The sequence below is a fragment of the Orcinus orca genome, chromosome 13, assembly GCF_937001465.1.
Source record: "Orcinus orca chromosome 13, mOrcOrc1.1, whole genome shotgun sequence".
Classification (NCBI taxonomy): Eukaryota; Metazoa; Chordata; class Mammalia; order Artiodactyla; family Delphinidae; genus Orcinus; species Orcinus orca.
In genome coordinates, this window is record NC_064571.1 from 28,331,844 (window position 1) to 28,353,592 (window position 21,749).

Genomic DNA, 21,749 nt, shown 5'->3' on the forward strand with positions numbered 1-21,749 from the left:
TTGAGAAGATAAACAAAATTGATAAACTATTAGCCAGACTCATCAGGGAAAAAAGGGAGAAGACTCAAATCTACAGAATTAGAAAGGAAAAAGGAAAAATAACAACTGACACTGTAGAAACAAAGGATCATGAGAGACTACTACAAGCAACTCTATGCCAATAAAATGGACAACCTGGAAGAAATGGACAAAATTCTTAGAAAAGTACAACCTTCCAAGACTGAACCAGGAAGATATAGAAAAAATGAACAGACCAATCACAGACCAAGCTCTGGAATTGAAATTGTGATTAAAAATCCTCCAACAAACAAAAGCCCATGACTAGATGGCTTCACAGGTGAATTCTAGCAAACATTTAGAGAAGAGCTAACACATCTCCCTCTCAAACGTTTCCAAAATATAGCAGAGGGAGGAACACTCCCAAACTCATTCTACGAGGCCACCATCAGCCTGCTACCAAAACGAGAAAAGATGTCACAAACAAACAAAACTACATGCCAATATCACTGATAAACATAGATGCAAAAATACTCAACAAAATTCTAGTAAACAGAACCCAACAGCACATTAAAAGGGTCATGCAGCATGATCAAGTGGGGTTTATCCCAGGAATGCAAGGATTCTTCAATATATGCAAATCACTCAATGTGATGCATCATATTAACAAATTGAAGCATAGAAAACATATGATAATCTCAATAGATGCAGAAAAAGCTTTTGACAAAATTCAACACCCATTTATGATAAAAACTTTCCAGAAAGTGGCCATAGAGGCAACCTACCTCAACATAATAAAGACCGTATATGAAAAACCCACAGCCAACATCATCCTCAACGGTGAAAAACTGAAACCATTTCCTCTAAGATCAGGAACAAGACAAGGTTGTCCACTGTCACCACTGTTATTCAACATGGTTTTGGAAGTTTTAGCCACAGCCATCAGAAAAGAAAAAGAAATAAAAGGAATCCAAATTGGAAAAGAAGAAGTAAAGCTGTCACCGTTTGCAGATGACATGATACTATACATAGAGAATCCTAAAGATGCTACCAGAAAACTACTAGAGCTAATCAATGAATTTGGTAAAGTAGCGGATACAAAATTAATGCAAACAAATCTCTTGCATTGCTATACACTAATGATGGAAAATCTGAAAGAGAAATTAAGGAAACACTCCCATTTACCATTGCAACAAAAAGAATAAAATAACTAGGAATAAGCCTACCTACGGAGACAAAAGACCTGTTTGCAGAAAACTGTAAGACACTGTTGAAAGAAATTAAAGATGATACAAACACATGGAGAGATATACCATGTTCTTGGATTGGAAGAATCAACATTGTGAAAATGACTATACTACCCAAAATAATCTACAGATTTAATGCAATCCCTATGAAACTACCAATGGCATTTTTTACAGAAGTAGAAACAAAAATTTTACAGTTTATATGGAAACACAAATACCCTGAATAGCCAAAGCAATCTTGAGAAAGAAAAACAGAGCTGGAGGAATCAGGCTCCCTGACTTCAGACTATACTACAAAGCTACAGTAATCAAGACATTATGATACTGGCACAAAAACAGAAATATAGATCAATGGAACAGGATAGAAAGCCCAGAGATAAACCCATTCACATATGGTCACCTTATTTTTGATAAAGGAGGCAAGAATAGACAATGGAGAAAAGACAGCCTCTTCAATAAGTGGTGCTGGGAAAACTGGACAGCTACATGTAAAAGAATGAAATTAGAACACTTCTTAACACCATACACAAAAATAAACTCAAAATGGATTAAATACCTAAATGTAATTCCAGACACTGTAAAACTCTTAGAGGAAAACATAGGCAGAACACTGTGACATAAATCACAGCAAGATCCTTTTGGACCCACCTCCTAGAGAAATAGCAATAAAAACAAATGGGACCCAAATGAAACTTAAGAGCTTTTGCACAGCACAGGATACCATAAACAAGATGGAAAGACAACCCTCAGAATGGGAGAAAATATTTACAATTGAAGCAACTGACAAAGGATTAATCTCCAAAATGTACAATCAGCTCATGCAGCTCTATGTCAGAAAAATAAACAACCCAATCCAAAAATGGGTAGAAGACCTAAATAGACATTTCTCCAAAGAAGATACACAGATTGCCAACAAACACATGAAAGGATGCTCAACATCACTACTCATCAGAGAAATGTAAATCAAAACCACAATGAGATATCACCTCACACTCGTCACGATGGCCATCATCAAAAAATCTACAAACAAATCCTGGAGAGGCTGTAGAGAAAAGGGAACCCTTTTGAACTGTTGGTGGGAATGTAAACTGATACAGTCACTATGGAGAACAGTATGGAGGTTCTTTAAAAAACTAAAAATAGAACTATCATATGACCCAGCAATCCCACTACTAGGCATATACCCTGAAAACCCATAATTTAGAAAAAGAGATGTACCACAGTGTTCATTGCAGCACCATTTACAATAGCCAGGACATGGTAGCAACCTAAGTGTCCATTGACAGATGAATGGTTAAAGAAGATGTGGCACATATATACAATGGAATATTACTCAGCCATAAAAAGAAATGAAATTGAGTTATTTGTAGTGACATGGATCAACTAGAGTGTGTCATACAGAGTGAAGTAAGTCAGAAATAGAAAAACAAGTACCATATGCTAACACATATATATGGAATCAGAAAAAAAAATGGCTCTGTTGAACCTAGGATCAGGACAGGAATAAAGACGCAGACATAGAGAATGGACTTGAGGACATGGTGGGGGGAGGTTAAGCAGGGATTAAGTGAAAGAGTGGCCTTGACATATATACACTACCAAATGTAAAATAGATAGCTAGTGGGAAGCAGCTGCATAGCACAGGGAGATCAGCTCGGTGCTTTGTAACCACGTAGAGGGCTGGGATAGGGAGGTTGGGAGGGAGGCACAAGAGGGAGGGGATATGGGGATATATGTATACATATAGCTGATTCACTTTGTTATACAGCAGAAAGTAACACAACATTGTAAAGCAATTATACTCCAATAAAAGTGTAAAAAAAATAAAATGAAATAAAAAGTAACAAAAAAATCCTTTGAGCGGGACTAATGTTTTTACTGAAGTTTGAGTGCATTGTTGAGAGTGGGCTTTTCAGGGAGAAGAAACATTTTTCAATGATGTCTAAGTGTCGGAAAGAGCTTTCTGCACTAGAGAAGCTTGAAGAAATATACTGTGCTTGAAGAGGCAAGAAAGTACACAAGATAAAGATGAAGAATTGGAAGGAGCTAGAATATGCAAATCTCAGATTATGTGAGGAATATACTGGTGTACCAATTACAGATTGCTTGATATAATAACTTTTACATACTTAAAAATATCTGGTGTAGGGAATTAGAATTTTACACAGTATTATTCTTAGTTACCAAGACATAGTGTAACTCAACGTTATTTGTCTAAGAAATTTATAAATAATAGTTTGGCTGCAGTGTGTAGGAGGAGAATGTACCCAAAAGGAGCCCAGGTTTCTGATGTGTATAACTGGATAGGAAAAGCAGAGGAATGGTTGTAACAAAGAAATTAAGCATTTGATTTTGAAGAAAGAAAATGAAATGTGGTATAATATTTAGTATAGAGAAAAACAGAAGAGCCTTGTGTGTTGATACAGTAGTGGTCTACTGGAAAATTCCAAGTGAAGAAACTAAAATACAATAAGGTAATAATGATTAGATTTTCTATGTATTTCTTTATAATAGCAAACATTTTTCATAAAGGCCTAGAAAATAAATATTTTAGGTTTTGAAGCCATATGGTTTCTGTCTCAACTCTAGAAATCTACCGTTGTAGGATTGAAGTAGACATAGTATATAGGTAAAAGAATGAGACAAAACTCCACAGATGGATTGAAATTTAATTACGAAGTGTTATCTGGAACTCTATTTCAATAAATTTGAAAACATAATAATGATTTATGTGTAAAATACCAATCTTGATTTTAAATTAATTAGGACACTTGAGTAGATCAATCACCTTAGAAAAGAGATGCAGAAAAAGATTTTGCACCTTTTTTTCAACATTCATTCATAATAAAACCTTTCAACAAAGTGTAGAAGGAACTTACCTCAACACAATAAATGTTGTATATGAGAAGCCCACAGCTAATATAATAATTAATGGCAGAAAATGGAAAGCTTTTATTCTAAGATCCGTCACATGGCAAGGATGCCCACCCTTGCCAATTATATTTAACATAGTACTGGAATTTCTAGCCAGAGAAAGTAGATAAGAAAAAGGATTAAAAATCATCCAAATAAGAAAGAAAAAATAAAATAATCTCTGTTTTCAGATAATACAGTCATATCTGTAGAAAAATCTAAGGATTCAATAAAAAAATCTGTTAGTATAATAAATTCAGTAAATTGCAGGGTACAAAATCACTGTACAGAAATCAGTCACATTTTCCACAGTCAGTAATACTGTATTGCATATTTAAAAGTTGCTAAGAGTAGATCTTAAAAGTTCTAATCACAAGAAAAAATTTTTTTAACTTTGTATGGTGATGGTTGTTAACTAGACTTATGGTGATGAGCTTTCTGCAATATATACAAATATCGAATTATTACATTGTACACCTGAAACTAATATAGTGTTATATGTCTATCATAACTGAAAAAAATCAGTCATATTTCTACACATAAACAATAAACTGTTCAAAAAGGAAATTAAGAAAAATTTCCCATTCACAGTAACAACCAAAAGGATAAAATACTTGAGGGTAAACCTAACCAAAGGGGTGAGACACAGTCAAATGGAAAGATATCCAGTGTTTGTAGATTGGAAGAATTAGTACTGTTGAAATGTTTGTACTACCCAAAGAGATCTACAGATTCAATGCAATCCCTATCAAAATCCCAATGACGCTCTTTGTAGAAATAGAAAAAACAATACCAAAATTCATATGGAACTACAAAAAACCCCAAATAGCCAAAGCAGTCTTGAGCAAGAAGTGTAAAGCTGGAAGAATCACACTTCCTGATTTCAAAATACATTACAAAGCTACAGTAATAAAAACAGTATGGGACTAGCATAAAAACAGACATGTAGAACAAAGGAACAGAGTAGAGAGGCCAGAAATAAATCCAGGTTTCTAAGGACAACTGATCTTCAACAAAGCTGCCAAGAACCCACAATGAGGAAATGATAGTTTTCTTTAATATGTAATGCTAATAAAGCTGAATATTAACATGCTGGAGAATGAAATTGGACACTTATACCACATACAAAAATCAACTCAAAATAGATTAAAGTACTAAATGTAAACCTGAATCTATAAAATTACAATAATAAAACATAAGGAAAAAGCTTACTGAACTGGGTCTTGGCAATGAGTTTTGGGATATGACACCAAAAGCCCAGGCAACTAAAGCAAAATAGACAAACAGGACTACATCAAACTAAAAAGTTTTGGCACAGCAAAAGAATCACCAGAATGAACTGGCAACCTAAGAATGGGAGAAAATATTGCAAATCTTATATCTGATAAGGAGCTAATATCCAAAATAAGTAAGGAACTCATACAAATCAATAGCAGAAACACAGACCAATTTAAAAAATGGACCAAGGGCCTGAATAGACCTTTGTCAAAAGAAGACATCAGAATGGCCAAAAGTTACATTAAATGCTGCTCAATGTCACTAATCAAGGAAATTCAAATTTAAACCTCAATGAGTTATTACCTCATACCTGTTAGAATGACTGTCATCAAAAAAGACAAAGAATAACACGTATTGGAAGGATATGGAGAAAAAGAACCTTTGCCCACTGTATGTAGGAATTTAAATTCATATAGCGATTATGGAAAACAGTAAGGAGGTTCCTCAAAAGATTAAAAATGGAAGTACCTTATGATCTAGCAATCCCACTTCTACATATACAGTATATCCAAAAGAAATGAAATCAGTATCTCAAGATGATCTGCACTCCTATGTTCGTTGCAGTATTATTCACAACAGCCAGATAAGGAAACAACCTAAATGCTCATCAATGGATGAATGGGTAAAGAAAATGTAGATATATAATAGATTATTCAGCCTTAAGAAAAGAATGAAATCCTGACACTTGTGGCAACATTGAGGAACCTGGAGGATATTATGCTAAATAAAATAATCCAGATTCAGAAAGATGAGTACTGTGTGATCTCACTTAATATGTGGAATCTAAAATAGTCATGGAACTCATGGAAACAGAGAGTATAATGGTGAGTTCCAGGAGGCAGGGTGGGAGGAGGAAAGGGGGAGATGTTGGTCAAGGGGTACATAGTTTTAGTCATGTAAGATGAATAATTTCTAATGAACAGCAGTGTGACTATAGTTAACAATATTGTATTGTATACTTGAAATTTTCTGAGAGGGTAAATCTTAAGGGTTCATACCAGGCGCACACACACAAAAGCAAATGATAACTATGCAAGGTGATAGATATGTTAATTAGCTTAAGTGTAGTGATTATTTCACAATGTTTACATATATCAAAACAAAGCTGTACACTTTAAATATAAATAATTTTTATTTGTCAATTATGCCTTAGTAAAGCTGGAAAAAATAACAGAAAAGAAATGAGGTAAAGATATTTGGACAGTTAATTTGTCTACAAACTTTATTTTTTTTATTTGCTGTACGTGGGCCTCTCACTGTTGTGGCCTCTCCCTTTGCGGAGCACAGGCTCCGGACGCGCAGGCTCAGTGGCCACGGCTCACGGGCCCAGCCGCTCCGCGGCATGTGGGATCTCCCTGGACCGGGGCACGAACCCGTGTCCCCTGCATCGGCAGGCAGACTCTCAACCACTGGGCCACCAGGGAAGCCCCGTCTACAAACTTTAAATGATAAGTAACTTTTATGATATTGAACCCATTTCAGTCATGAAATAAGATGTAAAACTTTTTTATTCATTTTGTAAAATAAAAATATAGCAACATAAAAAGATTAATGTTAAAGCCCAGTTCTATATCAAATGTAATTGATATGTTTATATATACAATATAAATAATATAATAAACAGTGTTCTGAAAGCATAATGTTATGATAAACTAGAATATATTGCAAGACTGAAAATTTAGCTCAATAACAGTAATCCTATCAATACATCTCATAAAATAAAACATTAATATTTTCTCTAATATCCAGGCAAATTTCTTGGTATCATTTGAAATTGGTTTTTAATAAAATCTCCAAGCAAAATGGAAATTGTAATCAAAATCATTTATCAAATTTTAATAGCAAGCAACACTTTAGATAACAGGTCTCTAAATCGTCAACATGGAGAAACCAGGATTAAGACAGAGAGGGATAGCATCCACATTATTATGCAATATTATTATAAATTTTCAGTTACAACCAATAAGATAACATGAAATAATCTTTATAAATTTTAAAAATGAAGAGACAAAATATATCTTTTTGATGATGTATTTTTGTACCTACCAAAAACTAAGAGACAAGTCAATTCTTAAAAAAAACTATTAAGGGATCTAGGAAAATTGAAGGGATGTAAAATATAATTTATAATTAGGTCTTTCCTATTAGAAGTAGTAATAGGATTTTTTAATAATCCATTCAACACAGTAGAAAAGCTGTGATACTTTGGAATAAACTTAAAGGGAAAGTACCCAACTTTTATGAAGAAAGTAATACAGTTTTATTGAAGGACATAAAACAAGACCAGAACAAAGGGAAGGAATGTACCGTATTGTTTGATGGAAACATAACATGTTTATGAAATTGTCTATTTTTCCAAAATTATATTAAAATTCAATGTGATTCCAATTTAAAATCAATTTTTAGTGTTATGCTGTGACCTTTATGCCAATGTGAAAGTTTTCCTTGTTTGTTTGTTTACAAACTTGGAACTATTTATTGATTGTGAGGAGAAACTTACGTACAAACAAGGCATGAGGAGAAGGGGGAAACTGTCCAGTGCTGGCAAAGGAAGTAGGGGCTGGAGAGTGGGCCTGACAATACACCAAGAATCAGGAGAAGTTTTCTGAAAACTAGCTCAACTCCTAAACATGCTTCATGGGAACTAGGCTTCGGGACACAGTCCATGTGGAAGGGGACAGACAAGGTTGGTTCTAGAAGCCAAGAAGTTTAACTCCAGTGGAGTCCCTTCAGTGGAGTCTGATCCACTGTGGTAGGGACATAACCCCCTCCGAGATCTACTTTCAATCATAGCTCCCTCTGTAATTTTATTACAAGGAGCCTCCAGTCTTTGAGCCCGGGATGTTGGCGGTGGGTCAGAGCACCTTAACTAGCCACCAAAATTATTCAGAGAATGGTTATGTGAGAATCTTCTAGATTTTAATGTGTAATATAGCGTAAAACAAATAACAAACCAAACTCAGAACCTACAGAGAAAATATCCAATCATAATGAGGATAAAGAAAGACAAAATCAGGAAAACTGAAGCTGAGAGAATTTCTGGCCAGTAGAATGGTATTAAAGGATGTTTTTCAGGCTGAAGGGAAACACTGCCCATTGGAACTCATGTATAGACGAAATGAAAACAGAAATTGTTGTTATTAAAAAAAAAAAACAGCATTTTTCCTGCTCTTAATTTAGTTGAAGAACAACTATCTGTATTAAGCCAAAATAATTACAGTATATGGTATAACTGTCCCAGGCAATACAAAATAAATAAATAGTGAGAAAAGAAATCAGTGAAATAAAAAAAACTACTCAACATAAATACAATTAATAGAGACAAAAGTTGTTTTTCCTGAAAAAAGTTAATAAAATTGATAGACTCCTAACATGACTATTTAAGAAAAGGGAGAGACGGTGAATGTGATTACCAATATTAGGACGTAAAAGTATTTATTACCACAATCGTGAAGGATTGGAAGAAGAAGGCAGCCCAGGGCTTGTGTTGAACTAGAAATCAGAGTGGGGTTTGAGAAAAATCAAGTACTGACATTTCTGGTAAGACATTGATGGTGAAGTTCTCCTTAGATTTGGCAACGTGGGGTTTGGTGGGGTCCTCCAAAGACCACTTTTAATAGAGCAAGAGGAGCGATGCCAAACTGTAGTTGATTAGTTGAGTAGTGTTTAGGTGATCCTTTGAAAAAAAAATTGTATGCAGATAGTTCCTTCAGTAAGTTTGGCTGTGGAGTAGAAGAAAATACAGTCTACCTGGAAAGGAACATATAGTCAATATGAATTGTTTCCTTCTTTCTTTCTTTTAATCTTTTTTATTTAAAAGTAAACTAATGTTTACACAACAGCAAGGAAATTGGCCAGCAGAACAAAAGAACATTAGTTCCCCTGCTCTGTAAAAGATATTTGGAGATAAATGACATCAGTTGTTTTTATTGTCTGAAAACCTTGCTGCAAAGAACCAATAATCTTGGTTAAATGTAAAAATATAATGTTTTTTTTTGTGTGTGTTCACCTTCCTTTCAATAATAAGAAGACTCTTAAGGATTTATAATTGTAGCTTATTGAACGTAACATTCACAGCGGAACTGACGGCCAGTTAGTCAAGGATCTGTTGAATTAAGTAAAACTGCAACTTACATGCTGTAAACAAAATGAAAGGGGAAAAAGCAGCATTAATTGAGAGAAAAAGATTTTAAAATCTTGTAGGCAACTGACCTCTGCTTCAGATGAATGCATTTATGTACACGCAGATACATTTAAGTTTAGTAAATGTATCTTGAATTCCATGGATAAAATGGCCCAAAGTCTATAATTATGTTGTTCATTGTGTTAGGCAATTATTGTCAATTTTAATGCTTTGCCACTGTATCATGGCTTAGGCAAATACTCTCCATGTTCATGAATATTGGAGAGAGCAAGTCATAAATCTGTAAACTGAACATAAGCATCTTTCAAGCTGTCGGGCCTCTTGCAGTGCTTGCAAAGCTTAACATATTTTAATCTGTGCAGTGCTGTTATTATTTGCTGCCTTCCGTCTTTCTGTCCATCTTCCTGCCTCCTGTCTATCCATCAGTCCATCATTTTTTCCAATTAAGGGCAAGCTCGATGACAGACATGACAGGCACTCATTCTCCAATGCCACAGATTCTAAGTAGAAATAATTACTGTGTATGAAGCAGAAGCTGTGCACCAGTGTTGCTACCACAGGTTCCTATGACAGTCAACTTGTTGAGTAATAGGCATGGGTATGAAGGGTGGGGAATACTGAATGCATTCTCAGCAAAGATTATGACAATCCTTTTCTATTTTTACCAAGTGAAAGTGAAATTTACGTTTCTCTGAATTGATAATTGAGGAGCTCATTTGATAATGGATACTGGGATACTCTGAATAAGGCAGCCCTGGAGGGGAAGAGTTTTGGAAAAATGCTACACATTTTATGTACAGAAATATCCTTGACTTTCTCTTGTTATAGGATTTGTCATTAGAAATAAGGAAACTGTAACTTGCAGCTAAGCCATGATAATATCTATTCAGCCATAAGTAAATTATGTATAAAATATTAGACACACATAATTTGTATGTATCACCACATATGATTTGTCTATATTTAGTAAACTCAGAAGGTATTTTTCTGTCTGTAACCCTATTATAGAAGATGTACATGTAAACCAATGTAGTAATCCTTGGCTCTTAAAAATAAAAATAGTGAGTTGGGTATCTGGTTAGAAATGCAAGTTTTCTGAGAGTCAAAAGAAAAATACATCCAAATTATATTTACTAATAAAATTATATCAGAGTAGACTGCAGGCAATCATTTTACTTGGTCTGGTGTGATATAATTTGAAATGTAATTTTTGTAAAGAAGCAGGAGATGCCACTTTTTACAGTGATATAATACCCAATGACAAGATTGTTGTCTGTAATATAATGTACCCAATTAATGGGGCCTGGGATTTGCTTGGGGGAAATGACTGGTTCTGTGTTTGAGGCAGGAAATGCATAAGATGAATCTAACACATATTAAAACACCAGAAAAATTGGCTACTCCAAACTAATGGGGTCATGTCAAGAGGACCCAAGAGTCAGTCAGCTTGAATAGAATCTTTAAGCCAATGATAAGATAGTTAAAAAAATTTTTTTTAATGACCTCACAGTTGATTAAAACTCTAAATGTAGAAAATGAGTTCATAGATATAGTGATAAAAAGAAGAAAAAAGTAACATCAAAATGATAAAAGCATTAGAGTTTGCTTAAACATCAACTAATTACTCTCAAAATAGATAATGGTAAGGAAATACACATTTTACTATCTTTATGGTAGGAACTGTATTTTAGATAGTCAAATAGCTCTGAGGGTCACTGTTCTTAAAAATGAATTCTATCTCAAAAATGGAGAAGAAATGATCAAATTTAAATAACTTTTTGCAATCTATATTGAAATAATGGATTTAGGCAACAGTCATGATGGCTCTTACCATTGTACTAAGGTGGAATGCTAATGGGAAGAATTATGAAGAAGGAGTTATGTCATGACTGGAATGCAGTAATCAATCTTAGTATCAGAAGCAGGTTACCATGAAGGTAACTAAGCTTCAGCTTCAGGTTCCCTTATTTGCATATGTCACTTCCAAGCTCTGGGAGGGGCCAGAACAGTGTATGATGTTTGAAGAAATTAGTTAGGTTTTATGAATTTTAATTTTTGTGTCTGTAATTTCTCTACTATTCTAACTAAACATTTATATTTGTCATCTTTTTTTGTAATTCTGTAGCCTTTTTGTTAAAGAAGAGACTTCAAATTGTAAAAGTTTCAGGCCTTAACTAATCTAGACTTATTCCTGATTAGAATCACTAGTCCTGAGACAAACAAACATACTATGCTTCTCCATGTTATGCAATTGAATCACCCAAAATTATGTACACAGTATTCTTTTTTTAAAAATAATTATTTATTTATTTTTGGCTGTGTTGAGTCTTCATTTCTGTGCGAGGGCTTTCTCCAGTTGCAGCAAGCAGGGGCCACTCTTCATTGCAGTGTGTGCGCCTCTCACTATCGCAGCCTCTCTTGTTGTGGAGCACAGGCTCCAGATGCGCAGGCTCAGTAGTTGTGGCTCACGGGCCTAGTTGCTCCGCAGCATGTGGGATCTTCCCAGACCAGGGCTCAAACCCGTGTCCCCTGCATTGGCAGGCAGATTCTCAACCACTGCACCACCAGGGAAGCCCTACACAGTATTCTTGACAAAATTTTTGAAGTTTAATATATTCAAACCTTTATATCTAACTAAAATATTCAGAAAATATGGAGAACAGGGAAAAAGTTAAACTACCTCATGAGGAAGCAATCAATAAAATCCAAAATTTGGAGTGTAGTATAGAATAATTGCCTACATTTCTTTAAAATTTTAATAGAATTGAAAAAAAATTAAAATGGAGGATTTTGTGTGATTTTTTAAAATTCTGATGTTATCAAAAACTGTGAAAATACATTTTTTAGAAGGTAAAGGAAATTGATTATGAATTGAATATTATTACATGACATTAATAAATAATTAAATTTGTAACAAGTGCTAATGTAATTGTGTTTATGTAATAAATATTTTTATTACTATTTTTGAGATTCATATTAACTTTAAAGTTGTTTGGTTTAAAGAACAAATATTAGGGGATAGATTTAAAACATGTTTTTTTTTTTAAGCTACATGATGAGTTCATAAGATTTATTGACCTTTATTCTTTTGTAAGTATTTGAAAATTTTTATAATTTAAAAATATTTGTTAAATTTCCCCATAAACACTCTGTTTACTTACACCATGACCAAGTGGGATTTATTCCTGGAATGCAAGGGTGGTTCAGCATATGAAAATCAATGTAATATTCATACATCACATTAGCAGAAAAAACCAAACCAAACCAGAACAAAACACGTGATCATCTCAATGGATTAAGAAAGAGCATTTGACAAAATTTAACACATTTCATGATAAAGACACTCTAAAAACTAGGAATAGAAGGAAATCACCTCAACATAATAAAGGCCGTATATGAAAAACTCATAGCTAACTTCATACTCAATGATAAAAGATGGAAAACTTTTTCTCTTAATATCAAGAACAAAAGAAGAATGTTCTTCTTCAACACTTATATTCAACATAGTCCTGGAAGTCAACCTGGGCAGTTAGACAAGAAACAGAAATTTAAACATTCCGAATCAGAAAGGAAGAATTAATCTTATCTCTGTTCACAGATGACATGACATTATATGTAGAAAACCAAAACAATTACACCCCCAAAAAGAGAAAAAACGGAACTAATAAATGAACTCAGCAAAGTTATAGGATACAAAATCAACAATGAAAATTAGTTGCATTTCTGTATGCTAATGATGAACAATCAAAAAGGAAATTAAGAAAACCATTCAATTTACAATAGCGTCAAAAAGAATAAAATACTTAGGAATAAACTTAACCAAGTAGAAAAAATATTTACACTGAAATTAGAGAAACAAATTTTAAAAAGACACAAATAAATGGCGAGATGTCCCATATTCATTGATTGGGATATTCAATATTGTTAAAATGTCAACACTACCCAGAGTAAACTACAGATTCAATGCAATACCGATTAAAATCACAATGATTTTTTTTTTTGCAGAAATAGAAAAACCCATCCTAATGTTAACATGGAATTTAAAGGGACCTCAAGTAGTCAACTGGTTTTTGACAAGGATGCCAAGACTATTCAATGGGGAAAGAAACATCTTTTCAACAAGTGGTTTTGGGAGAAGTAGATGATCTACATGCATTAAGAAAGGAAGTTATGCTCTTAACATATATAAAAGTTAACTGAAAATGGATCAAAGACCTAAATGTAAAAGCTAAAACTATCAAACTCTTAGAAGAAAACATGGCAAAATTTCATGACATTGGATTTGATCATGCTTTATTGGATATGACACTGAAAGCTCAGGCAGCAAGAGAAAAAATAGATAAGTTGGACTTCATCAAAATTTAAAACTTTTGTGCATCCAAGGACACTATCAACAGAGTGAAGATGTAATCTACAGAATAGGAGAAAATATTTGCAAATCATATACTGCATAAGGGATTGATACCAAAAATACCAAAAGATGTCCTACACTTCAGCAATAAAAAGACAGGGCAGTCCAATTAAATATAAGGGAATTGAGTGGACATTTCTCCAAAGAGGTTGTATGGGTAGTGCATGAGCATATGAGAGGATACTAAATATCACTAATCTTTAGGGAAATTCAGACTGAGAGCAGGATGGCATGTCACCTCACACACTTGGGATGGCTGTTGTTGAAACAAAACACAATGACAGGTGTTGGCAAAGATATGCAGAAATTTTTGGAGCCCTTGTGCTTTGCTGATGGGAATATGAAATGGTGCAGTGGCTCTGGAGGACTGTCTAGTTCTCAAAAATTGTACACCGATTGCCATGTCATCCAGCAGTTCCACTTCTGGGTATATACCCAAAAGAGTTTGGAGTAGGGACTTGAACAGCCACTTGTACACCTATGTTTTGGCAGCATTTTTAACAGTAGCCAGGAGGTGGGGGTAACCTAGGTGTCTATCCAAGGAAGAAAGGATAAACAGAATATAGTTTATGCATACTGTTGACTATTGTTCAGACTTGAAAGAGAAGGAAATCCTGGCATATGCTACAGCAAGGATGAACCTTGAAGATGTTATGCTAGAAGAAGTAGGCCAGTCACAGAAGGATAAATGTTGCAACATCCCACTTGTGAGGGAATAGCTAGGGTGCTCAGGTTCATGGAGACAGATACTGTTACTTGGGGCTGTGGGGAGGAGGAAATTGGGAGTTGGTATCTAATGGGTATAGAATTTCAGTTGGGGAGCATGGAGAGGTTCTAGAGATGGATGGTGGTGATGGTTGCGCAGCAATGTGGGTACGCTTAATGCCACAGAGCTGAAGTGAAAAGAATTGTGGATTTTGCCACGATAGAAAAAAATGAAAAAGTATTAATGAAATAATATTTAATTAAAAATACACAAGATATATAAAAATAATGTGTTTACCAAAAGGCATGCATAACTTCATATTTATCCTTTCACAGTTACAAACTCAACCTTTCTCAGTAATGTCTGGTGGTAAATATGGATTGATGCTTTTCACACTCATTAATCAATAATGTAGACTCCTGTGGGGACCTCCTTGAATTTTCACATGTACAGTATTACATCAGAAACAAGCACTACTGAAAGAAAAAATGAGGAAGAAACAAAAATCTTTATCATCTGTCATGTATGCACTTACACTGGTAGCCAGCAAATTTTTCTTTAAAACTCCAAAGAGTAAATATTTTAGACTTTTCAGACCATACAGAGTTTTTTGTAACTACATAATTCTTCTGCTGTTGTATAAAGGCAGCCATAAACAATACATAAAGGAGTGGGCATGGCTGATTCCAAGAAAACTTTACCTACAGGAACAGTCATGGGCCAGCCCTGGGTAATTTGCTGACTGTAATCTTTACCATGTAGTAGTTTGATTGCCAAGAGCTCCAGCTTTTCTTTGTGCACTCAGCTGAAGCTAATGGCTAGAATAAATTTAACATAGGTATGCCTGTGAAGTGCACTGGGAGGCCTCCTCAATAATTGTAGCACTTATGATTGGTGTTGGAATCATCCCAGGTTTATTCCTCTTCCGTTATCTTTAACTTAAGAATTGCCATGTGATTTGCTTTGGCCAGTGAAATGTGAACAGAGTATTATGTGGATTTCCAATTGGAAAAATTGAAATACAGGTGCAACTTGCCATCTAACCTTTTGCCTACTGCAGTGGTTGTAGAATTACGTGTCCATAATGAGTCTGTATCACCCTAGATTCCTGAGTGACAGTTATAAGCAGAAAGCCACTGCAGTACCACAATAGATATGCTTAATTGGCAAGAAATAAATTGTGACTGTGTTAATCCAGTGAGATTTTGTGATTGTAAATTATCACATCATAATTTAATCCATCCTGCTTGATAGTACACTATTTGATTAATAATTGTGTAATTTTAAATTTTCATTAATTGTAAATCATGATTTGCCAATATCTGAAGCAGCGATTAAAGGAGTTTTATGTGAAAGGGCATCGACAGACTTGTATCTGCATTGTAATTAGGGATTACAATGCATATTTTATAGTGCTGAAGAATTCTGGAAATCTATGTCTTTCTGAAGCTGACCTAAGCATTATGACATAGGCTCTTTTAGCTCACAGCCCATATTTGATGTTTATTTGGAGTACCATAAATCTATATCAGTGCAATTTTTATAACTTCTGTTAAATCTTGACTATCAGTATGAAAATTAGGGATTACAATGAATATTTTATAATGCTGATTTTAATACTGAGGCATGTCAAAATAAAGTGATTTTCCTTTACACATAGAAGAAAATAAAGATGTCAGTCACATTCCTTCCCTCTGCCTACTGAGAAAGCTCATCCCAATTATAAAACATCATGCTTTTTATTACAGCTCTGTTTAACTGTATTTAAATAGAAAAACTCTAATGTATAAATTGATAAACATAACATGAATTCTAAAAATCAGGATCAAAGAATAAGTTGTATTGTGCATATTGCTAATTCATGTAGTTCATTTCATTATAATGTATACCTGACTTTATAATATTGGACTTATAACCCTTTATCATGAACATTTTAAAAATAAAATCCAAATATCTACAGCATGCCAGTTGGGTCTCTGAATTTTATGTACCTGATCATTCTGATACACAGCGTTTGTCACCTTAGTTTAATGTGCAAACAGCGCTGAGAGCATCTTATTCCATATTCCTTGCCACAGGTATAGACAAATGATGACAAGCTGTGAATCTAAAAACTGTCTTTAACGGTCTACTAGAACAGCTTGAATATTGAGAGTGAAAACATTTACTGATAAAATTTCTAACTCATGCCGCATTGGGGAATGGATGACAGAGGGAACGGACTCCTGGCAATCAGCACACACTAGAGAAAACATAAACACGGAATGTCTTTGCAACCTTTGTCACCTCCTATTTGCTTTACATTTGTCATTGGTTTTAGTGAATAGGAGCTGGGTTCCAAGAAATCTCTGCAGGTTTCTTCAACTTCTCTCGTCTCTGAGCTTCTGCAACCAACACGTCTGCTTGAACCCATCAGCTGTGGTAAGTGTACATTTAGAGTCTTAAGGGAATCTGCAACTTGAGTGCAGGCAGCACCAAAGTAAAGATCCTACATGGCTTTAATACATGTATACATTTTTAAAATCCCATTTTAGGTAAATTTGTCCCTGAGATCAGTGTATGTGAAATCTCAAGTAAAGCCTTAAACATGTGCTTGAGACACTGGTGTTTCACAGACTTCAAAGGCAACAGATGTGACAATCCAGGGTGAGTCATTCAGTGCCAATTTAGTCAGAGACTGGGAATATCAATGATGTTATGCTTTAATTCGAGTAAATATATTATCTGATTTATTTTTTCTTAGCAAAGTGTCTATTCATTAATTTTTTACAGCGCTTTTATATAGTTTACTTTGGCTTTCATTTTACAGCCTCCACTCAGTTCCACAGCTACTTAGGTCAACACCATTTTCCCCAAAACTTCTTAAGTGAAGTTATTTCCTACTTTTAATACAGTTAGATGTTTTGTCACATTCTGTGTTCCATTGTGGATTCTCCAGAATATCTAAATGAATGTTTTTTTAAATTATGTATATTAACGTTCACTCTTCGTGCTATAAATTTCTGTGGGTTTTAACAGATGCACAGTATCATGTATCCACCACTACAGTATCACACAGGGTAGTTTCACTACCCTAAACAATCCTCTGTACTTCACCTATTTAACACTCCTCAGTCCCCAAGCACCTGGCAACCACTGACTTTTTAAAATTATCTCTATAGATTTGCCTTTTCCAGAGTGTCATACAATTTTTCATGATTCCTTTCAGACTGGCTCCTTTCACTTAGCAATATGCATCTATAATTTATCCATATCTTTTCATGTTTGGTACCACATTTCTTCTCATGGAATGATATCTCATTGTTGGGATGTACCACAACTGTTTATTCACACCTGTTAAAAGGAGATCTTGGTTGCCTCTGATTTTTGACAATTATGAGTAAAGCTGCTATAAATATTTGCATGAAGGTGTCTTTTAGGATCTTTATCTTTGATTTTCTATAGTTTGAAAATGATACACCTACATGTAATCTTTTGATATTTATTCTGTTGGATGTTCTCTGAGCTTCCTGGATCTGATTTGGCGACTGACACTAATTTGGGGGAAATTCTCAGTCATTATTGTTTAAAATATTTCTTCTGTTATTTTCAGTTGTCTCCTTGTGGTATTCTTATACGTGTATGTTACACCTTTTGTAGTTGTCCCACAGACCTTGGATATTCTAGAGATTCTTCTGTCATGTCTAGTCTACCAATAATCCCATCAAAGGCTTTCTTCCCATCTCTGTTGCAGTGTTTTGCATTTCTAGTGTTTCTTTTGGGTTCTTTCTTAGGATTTCCATCTCTCTGCTGACATTATCCATCTGTTTTTGCATGCTGTTTATCCATTAAAGCTCTTACCATATTAATTATAGTTCTTTCAAAATCCTGGTATGATCATTCCCAATCCCTGCCATGTGTGGTTCCTTCTATCTCTTGTGTTTTCTTTGCCTTTTACTATGCCTTGTAATTTTTCTTGACAGCCAGATTTGAACAAAGAACTGCTGTAACCAGGCCGTTAGTAATGTGGTGGTAAGGTGTGGGGGGAGGGGAAGTGTTCTATAATTCTATACCTATAATTCTGTAATCTCTAATAACTAGCTCTCAGTTGTTTAGTGGGCCAGTGCCCCTGGAGCTTCACGAGTGTTTTTCAGTTTTTGTCTCTCTCCTTAGGTGAATGAGGATGGCTCAAGTGGGCTAGAGCTGTGTATTCCCCCTCTCCTATGTGGAAGGCTACAGCTGACTAGAGTTGGGTATTTCCCTTCTCCCAGGTGAGCTAGGCTCTGCTAATATCGCAGCCAGTTAGACTCCGGTTAATTAATTTCTCCTGAGCGCTGGCCTTGTTAAGTAGAACAGCCTGCTCTCTGGCGTATTTCAAAATGGTTCCTCTTCCCTTCCTGCTGCTGACAGCACAAGCGGATTTTTCTCTGACACTTACTGTGAGAATCCAGTTGAGCTCCTGGAGGTAAAACTCACTAGAGTGTGGGAGCCCCACTATGACTGGGCTCCCCTGGAGTTTTTAACCGTCAGGATTGTCCACACTGAGCCTCCAGCAATTAGACAATTCCAGTTCAGGTTTTCCTGCTCCGGCACTGGTTCCCTTGCCAGTTTCTGCCCGCCAGACTCTGCTCAGGTGAGTCATGACTCTCTGTATTCACTTGTCTGACTTTCCAGTCCTGGAGACAGCAGTTTGCACTGTGTCCTCCCCCTCTGTTATGAATTCAAGAAGAGTTGTTGATTTTCCAGTCTGTTCAGCCTTTTACTGGTTGTTAGGACAGAGTGGTGACTTCCAAGCTTCTTTCATGTAGATCAAAAACCTGAAGTCTGCAGGGGTTTTGTGAATATGTTTTAAAGTAAGTTGAGTAAACATCTAGGAACATGACTGCTGGATTGTGTGGTAAGAGTATGTTTACCTTTGTAAGCAACTGCCAACTGTCTTCCAAAGTGGCTGAACCTTTTGCATTCTCACCGTCAGTGAATGAGAGTTCCTGTTGCTCTGCATCCATGTCAGCAATTGGTATTGTTAAAATTTTGGATTTAAAATCTTTCTAATGGTTGTGTAGTGATATCTCTTTGTTGTTTTAATTTGCAGTTCCCTAATGACAAATAATTTTCAGCATATTCCTGTTTATTTGCCATTTGTATGTCCTTTTTGGTGAGGTATCCAGATATTTTGCCTTAATTTTTTTTTTATTGTTGAGTTTTAAAATTTCTTTCTGTATTTTGCATACAATACCTTTATCAGACATGGGTTTTCCAAATAGCTTATCCCAATCTATGGCTTGTCTTTCTATTCCCTTAAAAGTTTACTTCAGAGCTTAGAAATTTTTAATTTTAAAAATCCAACCTACCAAGTTTTTCTTTCATGGAATGTGCTTTTGGTATTGCATCTAAAAATGTGTCACCAAGTTCAAGGTCACATAGATTGTTCCTTACTTTACTTTCATACTGGTACACTTCAGCATCTTCTTATTTGCAAACTTCCTTTTTAAGCATTGCAATTCAGTAAAAGCCCCCAAACCTGAAGATTTTTAACCTCCTAATTATCTATTCTTTAATTATTGGTTTTTCAGTCTGAACATGATGTAATCAAAATATAAAGGACTTTCTACCACAATAGTTCTATGTTTTTAAACACACTTAAGTTGTTTATAAAGCTTCTCTTCAAAGGCTTAAATATTGATATTTGAAGAGAGGTAGCAAAGAGAAAATTCACACTGCCATGTGGGAACTTTTATTTCATTATTTTGCTGTTCTAGTTTCCCATTAGTAAATTTCACTTTGGTAAATTTTTAAAACCACCACTTATTTTCTTTTCGAGTTTTATTAAGAAATAATTGACATATATTGCTGTATAAGTTTAAGGCACACAGCATGATGGTCTGAGTTACATGTATTCTGAAATGATTATCACAGTGGTTTCAGCTGATATCCATCATCTCATAGCTACAATAAAAAGAAAAGAAATAAGAAAAACATATTCTCATTGTGATAAGAACTCTTATAATTTACTCTTTTAACAACTCTCTGATATATCATACAGCAGTGTTAACTGCTATTAATTTTTTAATAAACATCTCTGTTAATTGAGATACAGTTTAACACATTCCTGGACACAAGGTGCTGACACAACTTGGAATCCATGTGTCTTTTACATTGACTCTCATTTCCAAAGGAATTTAACATATGAAAATTCTTATACATTTTGGGTTTGATGTTTTTTAATACATTATAGACAAATAGACATAATAGATAAGTTTTGATAAAAATTGAAGAATCAAAGAAACCAGTGTATTCAGTACCCTAGAAACCTCAAACCCAAAGGAAATAGTAAACATGATCACAAAAGGAAATAATATGGAAGGAAAGCATAGGCTTTTATAAGTTGTCCTAGAATCATCTTCTCTTACATTATAACTTTAATGACTTTAAACTCATTTAATCTACATGTATTTAGTCAGCTTTTTTCAGTGATTATCGAACAATCTCTTAAATGATTTATGATTAAAATTGACTAATCTGGACAGGAAATTCTCTTTATATAATAAAAAAGTTCCATGTGAAATACTCTATTTAAATTAAGAGGAACAATTATGGAAAATTCCTACCATGTAGTGACCTGGCACAATGAAAGTACTCAAATATGTTTGCTGAATAAGTTATAAAATGATAATAAAAAGTTAGCAGAGCAAAAACAGATGAATAAATTAAATCCACATTTTTGAGCCTAGATTGACAAGATTATTAATATTTGCTTAATATCATTAGGTACTTGCTGTGTTTCGAGCTTTATTCTAACTATTTTACATTAATTACTCTTCCCAACACCCTTTTGAGATAGTTGTACTTTATAAGAGCTTTGCCACTTCTAATAAATGTTTGCTTTCTATTTGATTCATATGTATTTCTAAATTTGACTACAAGCTTATCCATATTGAAGATACTCATACCCACTGCACTGAATTAAAGGATTTGGGTGGCTAATCAAGGACAAGACATAAGCTAGGGGGTGGCAGTAGCACACAAGGAGTTGCATTGTGGGCAGCACTTGGACAGGATGCATGTGAGGGGAGA

The 21,749-nt window shown here is 34.7% G+C and overlaps 1 protein-coding gene across 10 annotated transcripts in view; it reads left to right on the forward strand.

The window, feature by feature from the left end:
- Positions 1-21,749, forward strand: part of LOC117199207 (uncharacterized) — a 1,082,321-nt gene that overhangs the window by 1,041,370 nt on the left and 19,202 nt on the right. For 3 of the 10 annotated variants that reach the window (XR_007470925.1, XR_007470929.1, XM_049696157.1), the window contains one exon: positions 13,585-14,063. Coding sequence is in view for 2 of the 10 variants with exons in the window: in XM_049696157.1 (XP_049552114.1) it covers positions 13,585-13,724 (140 nt within the window). In the remaining 8 variants the exon portion in view is untranslated. Of the gene's footprint in view, positions 1-13,584; positions 14,064-17,016; positions 17,122-17,230; positions 17,343-18,848; positions 19,064-21,749 lie in introns of those variants that run through there. The other 7 variants (XR_007470919.1, XR_007470918.1, XR_007470924.1 and 4 more) reach the window with 4 other exon arrangements.